The sequence below is a fragment of the Marmota marmota genome, unplaced genomic scaffold, assembly GCF_001458135.2.
Source record: "Marmota marmota marmota unplaced genomic scaffold, marMar, whole genome shotgun sequence".
Taxonomy (NCBI): Eukaryota; Metazoa; Chordata; class Mammalia; order Rodentia; family Sciuridae; genus Marmota; species Marmota marmota.
In genome coordinates this window covers 24,941,674-24,964,719 of record NW_025999900.1, presented here as the reverse complement: position 1 = coordinate 24,964,719, position 23,046 = coordinate 24,941,674, and the positions used below count along the sequence as shown (strand labels likewise).

General features: G+C 37.0%; 1 protein-coding gene and 1 long non-coding RNA gene across 2 annotated transcripts in view; one reads left to right on the top strand and one right to left on the bottom strand.

Moving 5' to 3' along the window:
- LOC125615251 overlaps positions 1-20,072 on the top strand; it is a 25,653-nt gene extending 5,581 nt beyond the window's left edge. Inside the window, exons 2-3 of the long non-coding RNA XR_007345818.1 lie at positions 5,879-5,890; positions 19,903-20,072. This is a non-coding gene — a long non-coding RNA (uncharacterized LOC125615251). The remainder of the gene's footprint in view (positions 1-5,878; positions 5,891-19,902) is intronic.
- Positions 1,213-23,046, bottom strand: Sptssa (serine palmitoyltransferase small subunit A). The gene is made up of 2 exons (XM_015491623.2): positions 22,793-23,046; positions 1,213-3,143 (listed from the first exon to the last, which is right to left on the bottom strand). Exons 1-2 carry the CDS (start codon positions 22,902-22,904, stop codon positions 3,040-3,042), a joined length of 216 nt encoding a protein of 71 aa, XP_015347109.1. The 5' UTR covers positions 22,905-23,046; the 3' UTR covers positions 1,213-3,039.

Below are 23,046 nucleotides of genomic sequence, written 5' to 3'. Positions count from 1 at the left end.
TCATGAAGCTCAGGTTAGGGTAGAAGGCAAGGGAGAGATTGGGAGGACAGAGAAAAAGAGCAGCTCTCTTTAATGAAACTTAAGTTTCAAGTTCAATTTCCGTTTCAAATTGCCACTCATTCATGGCTTACCTGAATTAGCTTCCAAGGTTTTCAGAACACCCAAGGTCTTTGCTGAATAGTATGGTCCTCCCTGCAGACACTATTTACTTCAACTTTCAGAATTCTTTGGCTGAGCAGCCATAGACACACTTCCCTTAGTCAAAGACAGTAGAGCCTATTGTCCCACTGTGATAAGATCCCTTCTACCAGCAAAGAATGAGCAGCCACCAAGGCACCGTTTAGGAAGCTTGTTTCCTTCCTTCTCACTACAACAAGCAGACTATTGGGGGATCCTTTTTCTCCTAACCCACCCAATACTTGGACAAAAGCATTTAGCACTGAATCCTAAGAGTTGTCTCCTCTCCAAATCTCATTTGTTATTCTTCCTCTTCCAGATGACCATATCTTTCGATATCCCATCCTCACCACCAAAACCAACAATTGTGGAGGGTCAGAAATTTTACTCTACTCACAAGCTAACAAGTTAGCCTGACAAGTTTTGTATATGCTGGCAGAAAATGTGAGATTCCAAGGTCAAAGACAAAGGACTTTATTAATCAGAGCAATAGCCAAAGTATTAAAATGTTCTTATTTTTGGTTCCCAAGCCCCAATTCCCAAGGGGCAATATAACCTGCATAAGCAGAAGGTTGCATTACAGGAAAAGAATTCTGAGTACAGGGAACCTAAATCTTTTTAAATATCCTTTCCTCCAAGAAGAGAAATCCTCTATCTTACAAGGATCTAAGCAAACCTGCCCTTTGCTCTGGAGGGAGACACCATCTGTATCCATCTTATTCATCTTTATCCTTGAAAAAACACCTGAATTAAGGTATTCAGTACCTCTTCTTACAAGATATTCAGAAAGACAAGCAGGCCATGAAGAAAATTATCTAATAAATACTTTATTTTAAACAAAGAAAGTGGAAATTATCTCCCCATTTTTTTATTTACCAACCAACAAACTAGCCATTTGAGAATATACTTCCCTGATCACCTTTCAATGGACAGTCTTCTATTTCTGTCTAAACTTTCTCAGGATTTCATGTAAGACTAAACTGATCTTCCACATATCTCACAGGCAAAAAAAAAAAAAAAAAAAAAACTCAATCATCAGCTATGCAACAGAAATTTAATGGATTTCAGCAGAGTGAGGACAAATTAAAAAGTTCTGAGGACCAGGTAGAGAATCCAGTACCCACCTAAACTAGTGATTCTCACTTTATCCTATCTTCGACACACCAAGGGATATTAGGTATCCACTTATCAGTAGTTCTTTTTTTTTTAATAAGTTGTTGATTAACCTTTATTTATTTATTTATATGTGATGCTGAGAATTGAACCCAGTGCCTCACACATGCCAGGCAATTGCTCCCCGACTGAGCTACAACCCTAGCCCTATCAGTAGTTCTTTTGGGAAGACAATAGAGGAATGGCAAATTTGAACATTAATTCAACAAATCCCAAGTTAAATCTTCAAATTCATTATTTGACCTGAAAGAGTATGAATACAGCTCATAAAACCTTAACCAATTTTAACTACTTCAAAACTAAATAGTAACATATAATCCATATTTGGTTTATATTATATTACCCAATCTAATTGGGATGATACAGATGAGCTCTTAAAAAAAAAAAAAAACCTCAAGTGTTGCATATTATTTGAGGCCTCTGGATTGGAAAGCACTTCAAAATTCTAGCCTTTAAAATCTAGGGCCAACAATACCTGCAGTCTTTAAAATTAGCAAAACTTATGCTATCTTAAAATATATAATCTAACTTATACTCACTTGCTTCTCTGATCCTCCACAGCAATCACTCAGAAATACAACTACTAGATCAATATTAAACCATGGAAAAAAGACATGCCACTACATTAGCTGATTTTTCTTCTCTTTGAATTTAATGAGCTTACATCAAAAAATTAGGTAGTCATTTTACATTTAAGGAATAAAAATCTTAAAAAAAAATACAAAGAGTGAAAGAATTTTAACCAAATTTACACTTCTTTTTGCTGCTATAGTTTTTAACAATTCATCTCATCACATCTTATTGCAATGTGCAAATGCATTTGCAGCACCCATTACAATCATGAAAACTAAATTCAAGGAAGTACATATACTGTTAATAGTGGCCCTTGGAGGAAACTGATTTACCTTCTATTAAAAACTCTACAGTATATACAAGCATTACATAATAATGCTACTTAACCATCTGTTGTCAAGAATCATCACCAAAGTTTTCTAGAAATAAGTCTACATAATGAATAAATATCTAAAAGGTAAAGTGTTCCTTATTTTAATTTTAGCAAGATCTTTTACTTTTCATTGCTAAGAAACACTTGAATAGTTTTAAAGCAAAAGCTGTTAAGAGTCTAGATAGCTAAACTGTACTCCTGAGTTCAAGCTTACAGAGAAGTCTTTTGTAAGTAGTTCTTCAATAAAATATCCTCCCTCCCAAGCCCCTGGCCCCAAATCGTGTATTGTTTCTTACAAAACTTTGGTCAAGAGTAAAAATATATCCAGGCAGATGTATATGCCATACAATAGCAAGAACAGTAGAGCCCAACTAATGACTTTGGGTTTTAAAAATAGAAGGCAATTAAAATGTACTCAAAGTTACATTAAGAAAAGCTTTCACAGAATAATATTGAAACAGTCACAAAGGTTAAGAAAATACTGATATCAAAGTACAAATGACTACAATGTTAAAATAGACAAAAACTACTATACAAGAGCCTCTTTTAAAATTAAAAATAAAGAACACAACACATGAGTCAGGATGATTTTCCTGTTCTACTCATGGATCTTAGTCTCTGTATTTATAAGGTTGGTTATGTTGACATCTGGTAGAGTTTCTTATGACATCTGATGAAGTCTCATTCCAACTTCATAGGGTGGATCTTCCCCAAGGAACCTCTAGATCCTGGTTACATCGTGGTCATTGTACAATCTCAAAGTAGTGTAAAATCGCCATGATGTGCTGGGGCATGAAGACGTATCCAGTGTACAGTGCCATCCCCACAACGGAAACCAGCATGGAATCTGAGTTGTAGTTAAGGAAACTTATTATTTTTCTTAGTTTATTTAAAACAAAATCACACAACTTCTTCAATAACCATTTCATGTTGAAGTAATCATTCGCTTAGTACTTCTCATTTCTATGCCAGCCTCAGCAACTTAGTGAGACCCCACCTGGTAGTAAAGTGTCCTTAGGTTCAATGCCAAGACAGAGGAAGAGAAAAGAAGGAGAGAGAAGAAAGGGAAGGAGAGAAGGAGGAAGAAAGAAGAAGACAGATAACATGACTGAAAGTACTGACAATGGAGTTAGAAAAAGCTACAAGTCAATTATATACTTAGTGACATAACAAAGTGATAGCACCAGTTACCATCAATCACTTATTATTATCACTATTAAACATTGTTATTACTATTGCTACTATCTGCAACAGCTTCAAACAAAAATCACGTTGGGGGCAGGGGAGATTGCCTGGCACGTGTGAGGTACTGGATTTGATCCTTAGCACCACATAAAAATAAAATAAAATAAAAGCATGTTGTTCATCTACAATCACCCAAAAAAAAAATTTAAAGTCATCTTGGTAACCTATACAATAACCATTATTCACTTTGTTTCTGCTCATTTCGGAAGGAACTAAAAAGTAGCAAGTCAACAAGGGTCCCCTTTCCAGAGCCACACAAAATATTGATAACAAAAATCATGTAAAATCTGGGCTGGGGTTGTACCTACAGTGGTAAAATGCTTGCTTTGCACGCGTGAGGCCCTGGGTTCGATCCTCAGCATCACATAAAAATAAATAAAGATACTGTGTGTTCATCTACAACTAAAATAAATAAATAAATAAGATATTGTGTAAAAACAAATCATGTAAAACCTAAGGGCTTTTGACTTTTCAAAATCAAGAAGGAATACTAAAAGAAATAAATGCTTCTGAACTATGGCCATGTTTCATTAATTCACTCATTCATACTCATTTATTCTCTCCTTTTTTCCCTCTCTCCCTCATAAGCCTTTCAGTTCTACATACTAGTATTCTATAATAACTTACATTCTTATAAGAAGATAGGTTTTAAATAAACAATGTGCTTACTACTAGCTAATATTTGTATAACAGTTTCATTGACAAATATTCTTCACATAACATTATCGTGCTTAACTCTATGGCGTTCCTATGAAATGTTTATTATGGTTATTACTCTCCAGAGGTTGAGAAAACAGAGTGACTTATCTCAGGGCATGCAGAAAAGTGTGTTTAGAGGTCAAACCAAGGTTCAAACCCTAAATTCTTCACCTCATTCAGAAAACACGCCAAGTCCATAATCAAAATTTATACTTTAATTTGTCCTAATCCAGTTCTTCATTAACTACTCCTTCTATTTGCCACCTTAAAACAAACATACAAAAAATTATACACTTGCTGCTTCCCTATCATTATCACATATTTAGCTGGACAACCATTTGAGTTCTGCCCTTCCAGGCTGTGGACATCGCTCTAAGATCACCAGTGACCTACTGTCAAATCCAGTGGCTTTCTGAATTAACACTAGGCACTTCTCTAGGTCTCTCTTCCCCTCTCTATCACCATTTTTCCTGTGTCACTGGCTCTTTTCTCCTGACTGTCTCTTACGTATAAGATTGGAGTGAAGTTTGTACCTTTCTTCCATACACTGCACCCTCCTCCTTGAACACAATCATGCTTTTGTTTTTGTTTGGGGGTAGGGCAGGGGTTTGCTCATGGTACCAAGAAATGAACCCTGTGGCCCTCTGCCACTGAACTATATCTCCAGCCCTTTTAATTTTTTGTTTTGAGATAGAGTCTCACCAAGGTGCCAAGGCTGGCCTCAAACTTGAGATCCTCCTGTCTCAGCCACCCAAGTAGCTGGATTATAGGCATGCAGCTAATCATGCCTAACCCTATTGCATCTTTGGGGAAAAGCCCTGATTGATCTTTTTATTTTTTTAATTTTTTTTTAGTTATAGATGGACACAATTCCTTCCTTCCTTCCTTCCTTCCTTCCTTCCTTCCTTCCTTAGGATCTAACCCAGTACCTCACATGTGCAAGGCAAGTGCTCTATTCCTGAGCCACAACCCCAGCCCCCTGATTGATCTTAACCAATTAGAATATCCCCTTCTCTTGACAGCAATAGCTTCCTCAAAACTGATTAGCTCAAAGCTTAGGACTTCTGCCAGGAATTCAGGAACCAGCTGCTCTCTCCCCCTCTAGAATATGCAGTTTGCAAATGGAATTCTGGAATCAATGGAATCACCTTTCCTTCATGAGGAAAGAAGACTCAGAACATTAGATTTTTCTTTGTTACACAGAGCTGAAAGCATTCTAAATGATAAAAATGGGGCTTCCAGGATTTTGCCTTGAGCCCTGTACTCCCTTACAACTAAAACCACCACCTTAGTGTTGTTGACCTGATCCCATCTTCCACACAACTGGCAGATATTTCCTACTTAACTTACTGAACATTTCCACCATATGACATTCCACAGGATACCTTAAATTCAAGACAGCCAAAACTAAACTCATTAACTCCAAAACTACCAGTTCCTATGAGTTCTATTTTTTCAGTTCATATAACTATTTATCTACTCATTTGCTCAGAGGCATCTTTGATTTCTTCTTCTTATATTTAAATTGTCTAAGACCTCATTTCTTCCGTAACCCCTACGAGTGACTCTTATATCTTATCTCCCCGCCCCCAATCAATGACAACTGATTTGAGACATTTATCATTCCTTACTTAAAAGTTCCCACCAGGAGTGGTGGTACATGGAGGCTGAGGCAGGAAGATCACAAGTTCAAGGCCAGCATTAGCAACTTAGTGAAGCCCTAGCAACTTAGGGAGACCCTCTCTCAAAGAATAAAAAGGACTGGTGCTTCCAAATCTCAATCCCCAGGACAAAAAAAAAAAAAAATTCTCCCATTTTTGGCTTCTTGCCCCTCTTTACTAAAGTGAACCTTGTGAAATTCATGAGGCTTCCCATTGCCTAGAGGATGGCACCTAGAATTCTAAAGCAAGCATTCAAGAACCTTTACAATCTAGTCCCAGGTATTTATCTTATGTGGAAGTTCACAGCAATAGAAGAGACTGAGGAACTCATCTCAGAAGAAGAGGAGCAAGTAGAGTAGAATAGAACAAGGGAAATAAACTAAGCTGGGTTGGGGTCTTAGTTTCTGCAGGGCACTCAAGAGCATGCACTGTGCTACTAAGTTGGCATGGCCTCAAGTGAGGGGCCTGAACTTTTGGATCCCTTTTCTATGAATCATTAACTACAGAATGAGGTAAGGAAAATCCACTTGAGCAAGAAAGCTGACTTAGCAGAAGACAATGCCTGAGAAGAGTCAGCTATAAGACATGAGCAGACAACACTCATAGGAGCTGGGGGATAGGTACATCAGCTGGTAAAGGGGGATCAGGCCAATCACATCTACCATGCTGCTTTTCTTTTTTTTCTTTTGGAACCACGGATTGAATCACTGAGCCATCCCCAGTCCTTTTTGTTGTTTTTTTTTTATTTTGAGATACACATCCTACTCATAGCATATGAATCTCAATGCATTTTCTTTTTTGTTTTGGTGCTAGGGAGTGAACCCAGGGGTGCTTTACCACTGAGCTACAACTTTTTTTTTTTTTTTTAATTTTTATTTTGAGACAAGGTCTTGCTAAGTTTCATAGGGCTCACTAAGTTGCTAAAGTTGATCTCAAATTTGCAATCCTCCTTCCACAGTGTCCCAAGCCACTAGGATCAAAGGCTTGTGCCACCACACCTGGCCTCAATATATTTTCATACTCCTCTGACTTTGCTTACAATCTAATCATAATGAATAACAGTAGTAGCAACAGAAGAGACTGAGGAACTCATCTCAGAAGAAGAGGAGCAAGTAGAGTAGAACAGACATTTCATTCCATGACTGTCTAACATGTGTTAAGCACTTCATTCAATTCAAGTAACATCCTCAATGTCAAAGTAAGTAATGAAGCCAGTTCCAAAAAATCAGTTAGATTCCAAATATCTGTGCTCTTAACAACTAAACTATACTACCTTCCTACTTCTGAAAAGTCCTAATCCCCTTAGGTAAACCCAGTAATTCTTAGAACTCAGTTAGCTAACTCCTGTTGTGAGGCCTTCCCAACCACTCAAAATTTTTCCATCCTTACCCCAACCTCCTGGCAGAACTAATTACTTCCTTATGTTTACATAGCTCTTTATTCATGAAAAACAGCACTTATTACCCCTCATGACCTATTTGCAAGTATATTTATCTTACCTAAATTAGCAGTTCTTTGAACACAGAAACATATTATTTTTGTATCTTTAGCATCTAAAGTAATACATGCTTAATAAATATTTTATGAATAAGAAATTTCTCAAGAAATATTCACTTGATCCTATGTTCACTATTATGAATTATATGGATTATACGTTCTACATAATCCATACATTTTTTTGGGGGGGTGGGTACTAGGGATTGAACTCAGGGACCCTCGACCACTGAGCCACATCCCCAGCCCTATTTTGTATTTTATTCAGAGACAGGGTCTCAATGAATGGCTTAGTGCCTTGCAGTTGTTGAGGCTGGCTTTGAACTCACAATCCTCCTGCCTCAGTCTTCCAAGCCACAAGGATTATAGGCATGCACCACCATGCCCAGCCCATAATCCATATATTTTTGTGGCTGGCAAACTTGATAATGACTACAAAAAAAGAAAACAAATCAGTGTCTAGGCAATATTGTATTTAAGAATACTTTGGGGGGCTAGGGCTGTGGCTCAGTGGCATAGCACTTACCTAGCATGTGTAAGACACTGGGTTCAATCCTTAGCATCACATAAAAAAATAAACAAATAAAATAAAGGCATGCTGTCCATCTACAACTACAGAAAAGAAGTTTTTAAAAATATACTTTTTAGCTTTTTAAAGACTTTTATGTAAGTCTTTAAATATAAACACTGAGCAAATGAAAGTAATGTAGTAATAAGCCTCAGGTCATAGGCTCGAATTTAACAGAATGGTGGACTGATTACTATAAGACAGTCACTTGAATAGTTAAACTACATAACTTTTTTGGCACTACCATTCTTTAATTTAGTTTGGAGAATATATCCACTAAAGAACATGCATAAATTAGCTAAATAGAGATTACCCCACTATAACATAAGAATCTGAAATTTAAACTCAATTTTGTGAACACTAAATTATCAGGCTTTTAAATTTTTTATATGCATATAAACATCATGTTTTTTTCTAAGCAAAACAAGAACTTATCAGAACTTGAAAAGATTTTTAGCTAAGATACTAGAGTTCAAGATTGTATATGGCATTATGTTGTGAAGCATGCATATGGAGTAAAAGTTATAAGAAATAAATGATAAATTGAGGAGAGTGGTTACTTGGTGAGGTGAACAGGGAGAGAGAAGCAACTGAAAAGGGAGATACAGGCGACTTCAAATATATAGTAATATATGTTTTTCTTTAGCTAGTTAGTACACATTCATTATATTATCTTTATCAGTTTTTTTGTTTGTTTTGTTGTTGTTGTTTTGGTATGCCTAGTTTCCTTAATAAGAACTATAAAGGAAAAATGAAAAAGCACGTGGTACTAGTCTGAAAACTGTTGTGTGTGAATTATCCTCTTCCTTTACAAAATTTAGGGTAGATACATTTGGACCTAGTTTATTACTGCAAAATAAACAGAAAGTCTTCACTCTTGGGAACAGAACAAAGAACTATCAATTTTGAATAAGGCAAAGAGAAGTTATTGAAAGTCACCTGAATCTGAATCCAAATACCAACTCATATCCTGCTAAAATAAGTAAATAAATAAATAAAACAAAAACTTAACCTAAACCTTTATCCAGAGAAATGAATGCTCATCTGTGTCCCCTCAAGAGTATTTCTATAAGCTGGATGCAGCAGCACATGTCTATAATCTCACTGACTCTGGAAGTTGAGACAGGAGAATCAAAAGGCCAGCCTCAGGAACTTAGCAAGACCCTAAGCAACTTAGTGAGAACCTGTCCCCAAAAAACAAAGGCTGGGGATGTGGCAAAGCACCTGTAGGTTCAATCCTAAGTGCCAAAAAAATAAATTAAAAAAAAATATATATATATATATATATATATATATAGAGAGAGAGAGAGAGAGAGAGAGAGAGAGAAAGAGAGAGAGAGAGAGAGAGAGAGAGAGGAAATGTAGTTCAGTTCAGACATAATCCTCAGTACCCCCAAAAAAAATTTTTTATAGTCTGACCCTATTTATCTTGATTATTCCAGAATCATAATAACCTAAGTCTACAAAAGGAAGTTTTCTACAAGTTAAACTTCAAAATTATTCTAAAGAATTATCCTAAAACTCTCCTCCATAACAGAATACTTAAAATTGACTCAACTATATATAGCAACACACACCAGGTAAACAAGTAGACAAGGAAGGGAACAGTAAGGAATTTCTACAAGCCTTAAAAATCACCTTGCAAAAAAAATGAAAAAGAAGGCACTTCAGATAAGTAACTTCCTTTTTTTTTAAATATTTTTGTTAGTTGTACATGGACACAATACCTTTATTTTATTTATTTATTTATATGTGGTGCTGAGGATCAAACTCAGTGCCCCATATGTGCTAGGCAAGCGCTCCACCACTGAGCCCCAGTCCCAGCCCAGAGATAAGTAACTTACTACAAATCAATTTAAGCAATCTCAGTCATGTAGTTGAAACAGCTCCAATACACTGGGTTGAATATTCCCTAGGCTTATGCTTGGCACCATTTAAAGTGGTAGTTTCTATTGACACTCTTAGACAATGGTTTTATTGTGACATTTGTAAGATTGGGGAACATGTGACCTTCATCTCCTTAGAAGCATTCTTACAGAGATAAAGATACACCATTTATAGTTCACTGGTTATAATTTGCTCCCTGGAACTTAAGTGGATTTCTCGGTCCATCTCATTCTATAACCTCCCTCTCAAAGTTTTAAGTATTCTCAACATTCTGTGAAGTACAAGAAATGAATACCAAGAACAACATGGCACTGGAGGACACCTAGATTTGAATCATGATCTGTTCATCCTTGCATATACCAAAAACTCTGGGTCATCAGTCTCCTATCTAAAAAAAAAGTAGACATACTTCACCTATCTCTCAGGGTTGGTGTGAGAATTTGGAATTGGATCTATTCTGCAAAAGAAGACAATATAACCCTTCCTAAAACTGCTCTCCCAGGGTTTCAGCATTACCATCATGACTCAGACCTCTGCTGGGGAATTGCCCAAGGTTACACTGTTACTAATTTGTTATTGGTTTATAATTTAATCGTGGGATGTCAAATTTTCTCAGGGCCTAAGTGTCTTCATATAATGAAGTCCCTTCCTTTACAGACATTTCAGAATCTCGTGTGTCTGGAGAGGACATTTGGGTAGCACCTCTCATTCATCCCTAAAGGAATCTTCCTATTCATTCTAGACATTCACAAAGACAAAATGTAAAAATCAAACAGTGTTATATAAGACACACCCAGTAAAATGTAATACACAAAGAAATAATTTATTTACCAAATCCTTACTGTTCTTTATATAAATTACAGTAGCTACATATAATTTAGTCAGATTTATTTTCAGGAGGGGGCTCTAAGATTCAAGCAATAGAGAATAACAGTACAATCTAGAATATAACAAAAAAAATATTCTCAAAAACTAAAAAAATGGACTGTTCTAGTGTGGTTATGACCCATCTCCAGTGCTGAGTTGTAAGTGTTTGAGAGCAAGAGAGAGCCTGTGCTTCCACCTGTGCTGCATTGTTTGATAAAGTAGATGCTTCATAAATCACTTCACAACTAAACAGATAATGTGCCAGGGTATGTGCAGGCACTGAAGATAAATGTTTGTTCAAGGGCTGAATGAACAATCAGAGGTTATTTACAACCTGAACATAACATAAATATTTTATCAGGTGACTGGTTATAGAAACAAATAGATATGAAACCATATAATTGTATGTTGTTTGCCATTTCTTTAAGAGAGATCCCCAACTACTAATAAGCTAATAAGTTATCCAGCTGGATAAGAAAAAATAAAGGCTTTGTTGTTGTTTTGCCCATAAAAGAGCTGTCTTCAGCTCTTGTCCCAGCAACTTCAAATAAAAAAAAAAATTTAAAAAAAAAAAAAATCCTATAACAAAGAAAGGAAATGCTTTAAAAAGTTAAGTTTAGTACAACAGAAGTAAGATCACAGCAACTAATATTTCCTGTCCCAAACAGTAACTCCAAACTTGATTTTAGTATTTCATAAGATTTTGGAAAATTTAAAGTAGTTTCTAATTGGGAAAAGGGTAGGGGCTGTTCCAATGGTAGAAGTTATACTTCTTCACTACTGTAAAAAAAAATTCAATGCTTTAAGTCTCTGATTGAATTGGTCACCTAGAAAAGCTAAAATGACATTAAAAGTAATTTGGTATTAGTCAACTTCCCTTTGTAAAATCAAATCTAAGATGCTATTTATCCTTAGAAATACTCAACAATTTTTATAAATATGATTTATCTTAAAGAACCACTTCTTTTTTGTAGCAGGGGAGCAGAACTGGGATTGAAATCAAGGGGCACTTTACCACGGAGCTACCTTCGAAGTCCTTATTATTTTCAAGGTCTGGCTAAGTTGGCCAGGCTAGACTACAATTTGTGATCCTCTAGCTCAGCCTCCTAGGTCTCTGGACTTAGAGGTGTGTACCACCATACCTCACAAGGAACCAATTTAATGGGGAAAAAAAAAAAAAAAGAACAGCAGTTAACAAAGTATTATCAGAGGCAGTTTACTCTAAAGCAAATAATGCCCTAGCTGGGCCAGTGACACATGCTTGTAATCCCAGCAACTCAGGAGGAAGGAAGATGGAAAGTCAGGGCCAGTCTGGGAACTTTAGGCAGACCCTGCTCAAAATAAAAATAAAAAGAGTTGGGGATGTAGTTTCTCATTAGTAGAGAACTCCTTGGTTCAATTCCCGGTACTTCAAAAAACAACAAAAAAGTGAAAGCTATTGCTGGCTACTGAATGAAGCTCCAAACAGGAAATCTTTATTACTATAATTCTTTTCCTTGACTTAAAAAAAAAAAAAAATGAGATCACCCCCAACAGAAACATTAACAAAGTTATTTTTCCCAAATATATTGCCTATCTCTTGACTTTTCTGTTTGCCTTATATTAAAGCAAATGGAATATACTGACCCTGTTACAGTCCTGTGCATGTTAACCAATCTGCTATTCTTAAATCATATTAAAGGATGTCACTTTAGCAAGCCCAGTCTCTGGACTTTCTGTAGTGTGTTGACTGTACAAGCCTAAGTAAGGATATTATTTTTAGTAATCACAACTTGATGACAAACTTTTAAAAAAACTATGCAAACAAAAAAAGCATGCTGCTGAAATGAGCAATGATCACGAACTGAAATTTTCATTCTGAATTGAAATCCCGGAAATAGTTTATAGCTCCGATTCCAGGGACACCAAGGTTAAAAACGGATGTATAATTTTATTGATTATTTCTACCACCTTCATGAAGACTTGAAGTCCCAGTGTCAAGGGGGGGAAAAATCCCAGTCTACAATGAAATACACAATATGTTCTGCTGCAGTATCTGATTCTGGAACACCATTAGCTCACTTATAACTGGTATGGTATAGGAACTGTACTGTTTCACATGGAATTTTGCATCAGCTAGGGAAGCCAGATGAATGGGAAAAGATTTATAACATTCAGCAGGAAACACCTCTCAGCTCAGTTGCTGTCCAGGCAGAAGTCTTTTCAATTCTGTTTTAGAAAATCAGAAATTAGCATTTCACCTGGGCCCCTCTCCAGAGAGGTACATACCTCCAGGCCAGCACAGCTCTGTTAATGGCTGGTGGCACTGCCTCCTGTGTAGTCTCAGTGGCAGCCCACACTATGCATTACATCAGCATCTACCATCAACATTCCCAATCAACTTGGTCCAATGCATTTTTAATGTCCCCTAGGGCAGCTTCCAGCCACACTGAGCTGCCTGCCTGAGTTATCTATGTTTCCCCCAAGATGCCAATTATTGTTTCTGTTATTGCTTGGTTACCAAGTTGCACAGATTTTCAGTGGTCTGCCTCAATACTGTTTTCCCATAAGCCCTATTATTTTGGAATTTTCCAGAAACACATATAACTCATTCATGATGACCAAAATTCTTGTTTCAGTAAAACTTCCACTTCTCATAACGACTGATCATAAATATTATCTTTCTATCATTCTATAACCATGTTTAAGCATTCCTATATGTGAATGTATACACTCTACCAAGTAGATCTTCTGGAACAGAGTTTTAAATATTAAATTTAAGAATTCTGAGTCTGTTCTTTAAAATATATATATATATATATATATATATATATATATATATATATATATATATATATATATANGTGTGTGTATATATATATATATATATATATATATTTTATATATAAAATATTTTGATATATATATATCAAAAGAATCTGTCTTACCTATCTCCTAAGTGCCATAATGTTACAACACTCAAAGTCTAGAGTCTATAAATATTTTAAAAGATTACATAGGATTTCTAAAGTGAAGTAGTAGAGGTAGAATATGGATGTGTGTTCAGTCCCTACCACCATTAATCACCAGGACCTTCCCTGCCTGTCCTGGTATAGACCTTGCTAACATGGTTTTCATTATTTCTCACCTTTGCTGAAAATTACTAAAGAAAAAGTTATAATATTCTACGGAATACAGTTAAGGGATAATCTAACCTTCTCACTTGTCCAGCCAAATATAAAAGCACTATGAAATGAGTTAGAGCAGGTGTCTTTAAATTAAAGCTCCAGAGTCATGGAGTTGACAACACGAGATGTTATGGTAGTTTGAGAATCTACTCAGTGCTCCCACTATCCTCTCCTAAAGCAGATCTGAGAACTGCTGTGGCACTGCTAGTTCTCCTACCCAACCCCCCTTATAATTGTACTTTTCCCACTTTATTTCCTGAATCTCACAATGGAACATTTTCCTGGGGTATAAAATAACCTCTGGGACACCACACAGAAGGATAATAACTAACTTGGATTGCACTTTGTTTCATTCAGATAACAAGTTTCTGGGATAGCACCAAGCCTCATCTATTTTAACACCAAGCTTTGTCTACATATCCGTCTAGAAATTTGTGAGACATGTGGCATTCATAAATGTATTTTAAAAATGTACATTTTGTTAAAACTTGAAGCCATATTTTTTTTCCTCATACAGGTCATTAAAAAAAAAAAAATATTCAGCATGTAACCAGTTGGCAAAGCCAGTCCTCATTGTGAAGTCAAATAGGCAAACACAACCTTAATTTCTATCAGAGAAAGTTCAAGCCAAGATTCACTTGTCAACTTAAACACCCAAGGCAATGCACAGTCGGCGCTTTTTTGTTCTTTGAGGAGGTTTTTAAAAAAAAAAAAAAGCCTGAAGACCACTGGGGCTGGAAGATTGAGAACATTAATTTATCAGTTACAATATTCCTGCCTCTGCTTCCCCCACTCAGTCCACAGAAAGCTGCATTTGTTTCTACAAAGGGAAGGTCCAAAAGCACAGGCAGAAAAAAATGGAAGAAAGAGTAAAGATCTCTGGGGGAGGGAGAGGAATCTTTTTCTATTCAAGTCTGAAGGTAATACAAAATGTTCAGATTATTTTAAGGTTATTCTGAAATCACATTTTGATTAAAAGTATCTTGATAAAAGTCTAAAAGGCATTAAGTTTACTAAGAATATTTTTTTCTAGAAGGAACTTTCTATGATACTGAGAATTCAGCCTAATTATCACACACTGATTTTTACTGGAACTCTATTAAAGTCTCAGATAATTCCATATATATGTTTTCTTCAAAATAGGAGTTCATTAAGAGAGAAGTTCTAGCAAGTCTCTGGTGAATTGAGGTTTTAATAATTCCCGTTATTGACTAGCTCAAGGGAAGCTTTGATACAGACAGAAACATCATATTGTGACTGAAAAGTGCCCACTAGCCGAATGTGGGGTTTTCTTCATCAGTTTTGTTTGCTGAGCCTATTTACAAATAGCGTATAAACAGAAAATAGGCAGAGATACTAATTTAATTGTAGGAAATTATGCCAATCATTATCAGTACTTCCAATGATAGCACAGCAAAATGTATTCCTCAAACATCTCTTTTTTGACTTATAAAAACTGATTTCACCAAACCACATACACCAAAACATCTATTAAGTATATTTTACAGCTGGGTGCAATGGCACAAGCCTGTAATCCCAGTAGCTCGGGAGGCTGAGGCAGGAGGAACATGAATTCAAAGCCAGTCTCAGCAACTTAGCGAGGCCCTAAGCAACCTAGTGAGACCCAGTCTCTAAATAAAATATAAAAAGGTTGGGATATGGCTCAGTGGTTAAGTGCTCCTGGGTTCAATTCCTGGAACCAAAAAAATGAAAAAATTTTAAAAAAAGAATATATTTTCCATGTATTCACAAAGTGTCTCAGGAGAGATGCACAAAAAAACTGGTATCATTAGCCAACCCAGGGTGGCTCAGATTGAGGCAGAAAAAAGACTGTCACCAGCTACCTCTTCAATCTGTAGTTGGCTGAATCCATGGTTATAGGACCCACAGATACAAAGGGCCAACTGTATTTGTTAAATTGATGAATGGCCCAAACTACTTTTTCAACCTTATTTCCCATCTATTCTGCCTTAAAGAATGCATGCTCCAGCTACACAGACTGAAGTTCTTGCTATCCCAAAGCACCTCTACAGCCCAGTCTGCACCTTCTTCCCTATCTGCAAAACACACACACACACACACACACACACCTCACTGCAAGTTCTCTGTGCACTCCCAGTACATCATGCTCTTCCTGCCCTGCATCACAAAGCACCTGCTGCCCAGGTCCCTTAGCCAACAACACAGAAGGGTCCATCTAAGAACGCATATCTAAGAACATGTATCTTCCTGGAAACATACCACAATCTCTGGACAGTACACCAAAAAATGAAGGGGGAAAAACTTTGTCTATTGGTTGTATTTTTTTTCCCCACTTAAGATGAAAACAGCTTTGAGTCTCATAGAAAAAGAACTACAATCATCCCTCCCTAAATGTAGGGAACTGGTTCCAGGACCTCCTCAAATACCAAAGTCTGAGAATGTTCAAATTCCTTATACAAAATGGCACACTATATGCATATAATCTACACACATTCTCCAGCATACTTTAAATCTTCTCCAGATTAAGTACCTGAATGCATACATTAGTCTTCCACCTCATCAAGACCCAATTCTCAGAAGTTTCTCTTGTCTTCTTCTTGCCCGATCTCTTACAGATTAACTGCACACTAAAGTCAATTAGAAATGCATAAAGTCCTCCCTCCCCAAACACTCCCTAATCCCAAGTTACAGGTCACACCTGGGAAGGGCAAATGTCCACAAATGCAACAACAAAACCAGACAAATGCCACTTTAATCAAAAACACAGAAAGTTTGATCACTGATTCCTTCTTTGGATCTACTGTACTGCAACTCCCACCGACATAGTGAATAAAAAGTACACAGCCTACCTTCCAGAAGAGGCTACTTTTGAAACACTGAACAACAGAGGTACCCACCTGTCTGGTACCCATATATCTTCCCTTGAAAAATCATAAAAAAAGATTCTCCCTAAGGAGAATCTCCCTAAGGGGTAATAGGATCATTGGAAGGCAAGAACCAACTATCTTTCAAAATGCTGATTATTGCTGATAAAGTTCTTTCCTTCTCCCTCACACTTGATTCCTTGACTCTATTAGGTGGCAGCTAACAGGACCTTGTTTAGTTATATTCATTCACACACACACACACACACACACACACACACACAGCTCTTCACCAGGCTCCAGCCACATTATTCTTGCTATTCCTGAAACAGGCCAGACTTGCTCATGCCTTGGGGTATTTGCACTAACTGTGCCCTCTACCTGGAATGCTTCAGCATTCCTCTGAAATTCTCTCCCTGATTAAATATTTCCAAATGTCCCTTCCTAACCATTCTAGCTAAAATTAAAAAACACTCCCTCTTCCTTACTTCTCATCACTTTCTGATTTATTTTTATCCATAATAATTACAACAAACAACTAACAGACTTATTTACTTTTTTAGAAGCAGTAGAAGAAAATACGTTTTATTCACAGTTATAGTTCCAGGATTGAGAATAGCATCTGGCAAAGAGAAGGCACATAATATTTGTAGAATACAAAATCCAGCAAACATACCTATTTTATTAATGAAAAACAGAGCAATGCAAATTTTGTTAACAGCTTTGATACATCAAAGAAGTTTTTCTAATCCATAGTAGTTTCTAGGTTTTTTTAAATTTGAATTCTGAGAACCGAATTCTGTTAATCAGCCAAGTTCCAAAGAGATTCTAAAAGTGGTTCAAAATCAGGTCTCTTGGTGGTAGAGTATTTTCCTAGCATGCTCAATGTTCTGGGTTCAATCCTCAGGACTGGGGGATAGGGGTGGGGAGGGGATCAGGTCTCTTCCCCACCCCCAGATACTTTTGCAATTACTTTAAAACGACAAACCAATAATATAAACAAATGTTTTTCAGGCAAGTGCAGTGGCTCAGATCTACAATCCCAGTTACTCAGGAGGCTCAGCCAGGAGAACTAAAAGTTCAAGATCAGTCCAGACATTTTAGTGAGACCCTGTTTCAAAATAAAAGTTTAAAAAGGAATGGGGACTGGGGGGCTGGGGTTGTGACTCAGCGGTAGAGCACTCACTCGTCTAGCATGTGCAAGGCACTGGGTTCGATCCTCAGTACCACATAAAAATAAATAAATAAAATAAAAGTATTGTGTCCAACTACAACTAAAAATAAGATTAAAAAAAAAAAAAGAATGGGGACTGTAGCTCAGTGGTAGAGCACTTATCTAGTATATGGTTTAGATATGTGTCCCCAAAAAGTTCATGTGTGAGACAATATAAGGTTTAGAGTTCATATGATTGGGTTATGAGAGCCTTAACATAATCAGTGAATTAATCCCCAGATAGGAATCAACTGAGTGGTAATAGAAGGCGAGGGTGTGGCTGGAGGAGGTGGGTCCCTGGGGGTGAACCTTTAGGGTTTATACTTTGTGATGGTAAAGAGAGCTCTCTCTGCTTCTTGGTGGCCATGTCCAGACTTGCGGTTTCCACCACACCCTTCTGCTATAATGTTCTGCCTACCTCAAGCCCAAAGATATAGAGCTAGCTATCTATGAAATCAGACCTCTGAAACTGTGACCCCCAAAATAAACATTTCCTCTTCTAATTTTTCTTGTCAAGTCTTTTTAGTCACAGCATCAAAAAAGCTAACTAATAAAATACCTAGCATGCATGAGGCCCTGGGTTCAATTCCTAGCACAAAATAAATAACAAATGATTTTCAAGCAAATACTCAACATTGTGATTTTTTTTTAATCTTTTGAAGAAACAAGGACTGTCTTTCTAGTTCTCAACAATAAACCAAAAAGAAGCTGACCATGTTTTGCTTAAAATAAATAGAAATACAAAATGTCACAGAAGGGAAGGGGCTGTAGCTCAGTGGTGCACTTGCATTGCATAAACAAGCCCTGAGTTTAATCACCAGCACCACAAAAAGAAAGAAAAGAAAAAACAAGCCATGAAAACAAACAGTAGCAGAGAAATGACAAATAGAACCCAGTAATAAATTACAGATTAATGTGACTTTATTTCTTAACAAGGTTAAAATAACATACTTAAGATTGAAATTATATTGACAAGCTATTTTTAATTTGTCCACCTCTCTCTCAACAGGCATGGTTACAATGTTATTCCTTCCATGAGGCTCTACATGGGGGTATGTGGAGGAGGCTTCTATTCTTACCAGTTAGAAAAAGTTGTCTTTGTTACAAAACCTGGTCTTTTCCCTTCCTGTCTTTGGCTGCCAGGAAGGAAGGGAGGCTTGAAACATTTAAAAGTTTCAAAGTTAAAAATTTTCCCTCCTGAAAGATCAGTAGCTCTGGAACTGTGGCAGGACTCCTACACTAGTCACTGCTATATGTAAAAGTGGCTGTGTGTTTGTTTGATTGAAGCCAGGAAAGCTTTACCACCAAGCCAAGTTCCCAGATCTTTTCTTTCTTTATTTCTTTTTCTTTTTTTAATTTTGAAACAAGGTCTAGCTAAGTTGCCTCAGCCAAACTTGAACTTGCCTCAACCTCCCTATTAGAGGCACTGGGATTTTTTTTATTGGTATCTTCTGTCTTAATGCAGGAGTCATGGCCCGCTTCTTCATAAAATAAAAAACTATTGCACATTAAAAAGTTAAAATATTTTTGACAAGCCAAAAGTTTATTAACTTTTCATTTTAAACGTAGTATCAAAAGACAGGAAATAAAAATTTAGGATACAGTCCCTATCATGGAAGGATTTTTAAAATTCACTTACAAATCTTATTGTTTTAAGAACTACTTACAGTGTGTCTGACTTGACACAATTGATACATTTCTGAAAACATATTTTTAGGGCTGGGGGTGCAACACAATAGTAGAGGGCTTGCCTAATATATGTGAGGTCCTGGATTTGAGCCTCAGCTACACAATAAATAAATATTACATTTTGAAGTTGTTGTTTTTTTCTCTTTTTTTAACATTTAAACTTTTTTAAAATATTTTTTTAGTTGTAGTTGGACAGAATACCTTTATTTTATTTATTTATTTTTATGTAGTGCTGAGGATCGAACCCAGCACCTCAATGTGCTTGGTGAGCGCTCTACCGCTGAGCTACAACCCCAGCCCCTAAACTTCTTTTTTATCACAATTTTATAAATAAATTCAAACACATTTGATTGGGGTTGACTTTCAAATTATAACAGCTTTTAACTAACTTCTAACTCTTTGATTTAGGAAAAAACAGAGATATAAATAATTTCTAAACATCCAAGCAGATATTCTATGATGCCTCTAGAAAGTATGCAGAAATAATTGTAGTAGACTATCAGTTTTACCTAAAATAGCAACTTCAAATTATTAAAGGAGTTATAGAGTTAAAATGTAAACAAATACATTTAACTTCTTTAAGAAATTAGTTTCCATTGTCCAGGACTTCTAACTCACACACCAACCTTCTGAGAGATAGAAGCAAATTTCTCCTACATTAAATTTTAGGTTCACAGTAGTCATGATCATGTTCCATATAATTTTTTGTTTTGTTTTTGGTGCTGGGAATTAAACCCAAGGCCTCACACATGCTAAGCATAGACTCTGTTACTGATCTACACCCCAGTCCCCAAAATAATTTTTTTTAAAGTTATAGAAAGTATGCCTTTTTCCAAAACCATGTAAGTGGCCCCAAAATAGTTCTTACTAATTATTAGTAAACTTATGAAATTCAAACCACTTCACAGTTAAGTCTTCGGATAAGTGGGGAAACAATCCAGCTTTCTCATTCTGTTCCTTCCTCTGAGCTAGAATGAGGATTCAATCTCAAATTGCTGTTCCAAGCTACAAAACAATGAAATACCCCACTAAAATAACTCTAGAAGTTGACATGGAATACAATAAATACAACAGCTGACAGTAATTTAAGATTGGCTTATATCAAAGGACTGCATTTCTACACTGTTAACTTCAATAATATTATCTTTGAAATAAATGTTTTGAACCTTAGCTTTAAAATCCTAACATTTTACAGTACTAGATGCCAGCTGACTACAGTTCTACTTTTTTAAAAAATTAATCATTTGACCCCATAAATCAATGAGAAGTCAAAAACATCAAAGGCAAAAATCTACAGAAGCACTACATGTCCCTTCATAATTTATTTCTGCATCTCCAAAACAGCACAGGTAAGTAATAGGGACACTATTACTACTGGAACATAATCAGAAAAAAACAACACCATTGATACTGTAGCATTTATCTGTATGCCAACAAAAGATTTTACATATTAAAATCTATACGAGACTCTATAACTTGGTTCTACATTCTACCTCGAATTTAAAGAATTTTGATTTAATCCCAACATGGCTTAAATTTTAAACTGTAAGATAATTTTAAGTGAGTCAAGATACCTGCTTCTACTGAGATATTTCAATTAAATGTGCATTTGAGGGGCTGGGGTTGTGGCTCAGTGGTAGAGCACTTGCCTAGCATGTGTGAGGCCCTGGGTTCGATTCTCAGCACCACATATAAATAATAAGAATGAATAAAAATAAAAAAAAAAAAAGGTCCATCAACATCTAAAAAAATATTTAAAAAAATAAAATAAAATAAAATAAATGTGCATTTGAATAAACATACACTTTACAAGCATGATCTCATAGGCCCTGACCTACAGATAGAGATCAAACCTAGAGATCAAACCTAAAGATAGAGATCAAACTGCAGCTAGAAATAAATGGTGCTAGAAATCAGAGCAGATTTTATATTCAAAGTCTAAACTCAAAATATGCATCCTGTTTATGAAGTTCCAGGTTTAGAAAGAAATGTCAACAGTAATAAATAAACAAACCGTCCTGAAAGCAGCTAAAATTCTGCAAAAGTGCTGAAACAAAAGACAAATTTGACTACAATGGTATACTATTTCAATATCAAAACATTTTATAGGACTTGGAATTAAATTGCCTCAGCTAATCATTGGAATGAAAGAATGCATTTTGAAAGCTGTTCTGAAGTAAGCTACTCCAACTAAAACACAACGGAAAGGAAAGAGCCTGAATGAAATAAATACGTAACGTAAAATATTTAATTCATACTAGCCCCTGAGTTGGGAAAAAAAAAATCAGATCTCATTATTAGTATTTACTTTGCAAGAATAATATCACCAAGGGCTGTCAGCATTTACAACTGGAGACAAAAACAGCACAGACTTCAGAGAACCTACCTTCACAACCTTGAGTTACTCACTGGGGTTGTGAAAATTAGATGAGGTAAGACACCTAAAGTGCTTAGCACAGTTGCTTCACTTAATAGTCCTTAATAAGAATTTATTTCCTATCCACCAAAACAGTTTCAAACTACAAAATCCTTTTCTAAACAAATTCCTTTTCGGGCACGACTTCTACCTAAGGTGCAGAGAAGTAATGAATACAACACTTTTAAAACTGCCATCTTGAAGACCATAAAGGTACAATAACTTAAAAACTCTTTCCAAAAATTGTATTGGAGTGCCAAAGGCACAAATTCACAACCTGGTTAAAAAGGTGGTAAACTAATTAGAATTGTTAATGGGACCAAAGCCAGCTAAATCAGGGACAGTTAAAGGTCAAATGCGTCCAAGCCGGGCGCGACCAGCTTCACTTACGCGGTTTCTGCCTCCCACAAGAACTGGGGACTGAATCAAGGCAGGCGCGGCCGAAGTAGAGGCGAGGACAGACCGGGTTAGACATCGCCCTCGGGGATTTCCTCCAGAAATAAAGACGATTCTACCTAGAGTCCAATGACTTCATGGGAGACCCCAGATCTCAAGAGTTCTTGCCTTTCCTTAACCGCGCGAGCACCGTCCCCGACCTCCAAGCCACCACCACCCCGAGCCCGCGGCGAGGAAACGAGTCCCCAGCGGATCCAGCCTCTCCGCCCCCAACTCCAAGCCCTGGGCCCGGGAGGATGAGGCCCGCGCCCCACCCCGGCTCCCGCTCCAGCGGCCCCGGCAGGATACTGAACACAGTCCGCTCCCAGGGCTCCAGCATGTAAAGCGCCGTGACTAGCAGGTACTGGTAGTAGAACCAGGACATCTGCTTCCAGGCCCGTGCCAGCGCCATCCCCGCCATGTGCCTCCTGCGATGCAACCACACGTCAGTCTGCCCCGCCGGCTGCTTGCCAGCGTCCTAAAACCCAGGCCTCCAGGCCCGCCCGCTCGCCATCCGGAGCCCATTGGCCTGTCCCGCCCTGCGCGTCACCCATGGCACGCCC

What these genes read in the sequence shown, in the direction of transcription:
- Sptssa (XM_015491623.2), bottom strand. Translation starts at nt 22,904, where the DNA reads ATGGCGGGGATGGCGCTGGCACGGGCCTGGAAGCAGATGTCCTGGTTC. An exon ending in CTGGGAGCGGACTGTGTTCA is followed by an intron (nt 3,144 to 22,792) that starts GTATCCTGCCGG and finishes ACTACAACTCAG; the next exon opens with ATTCCATGCTGGTTTCCGTT.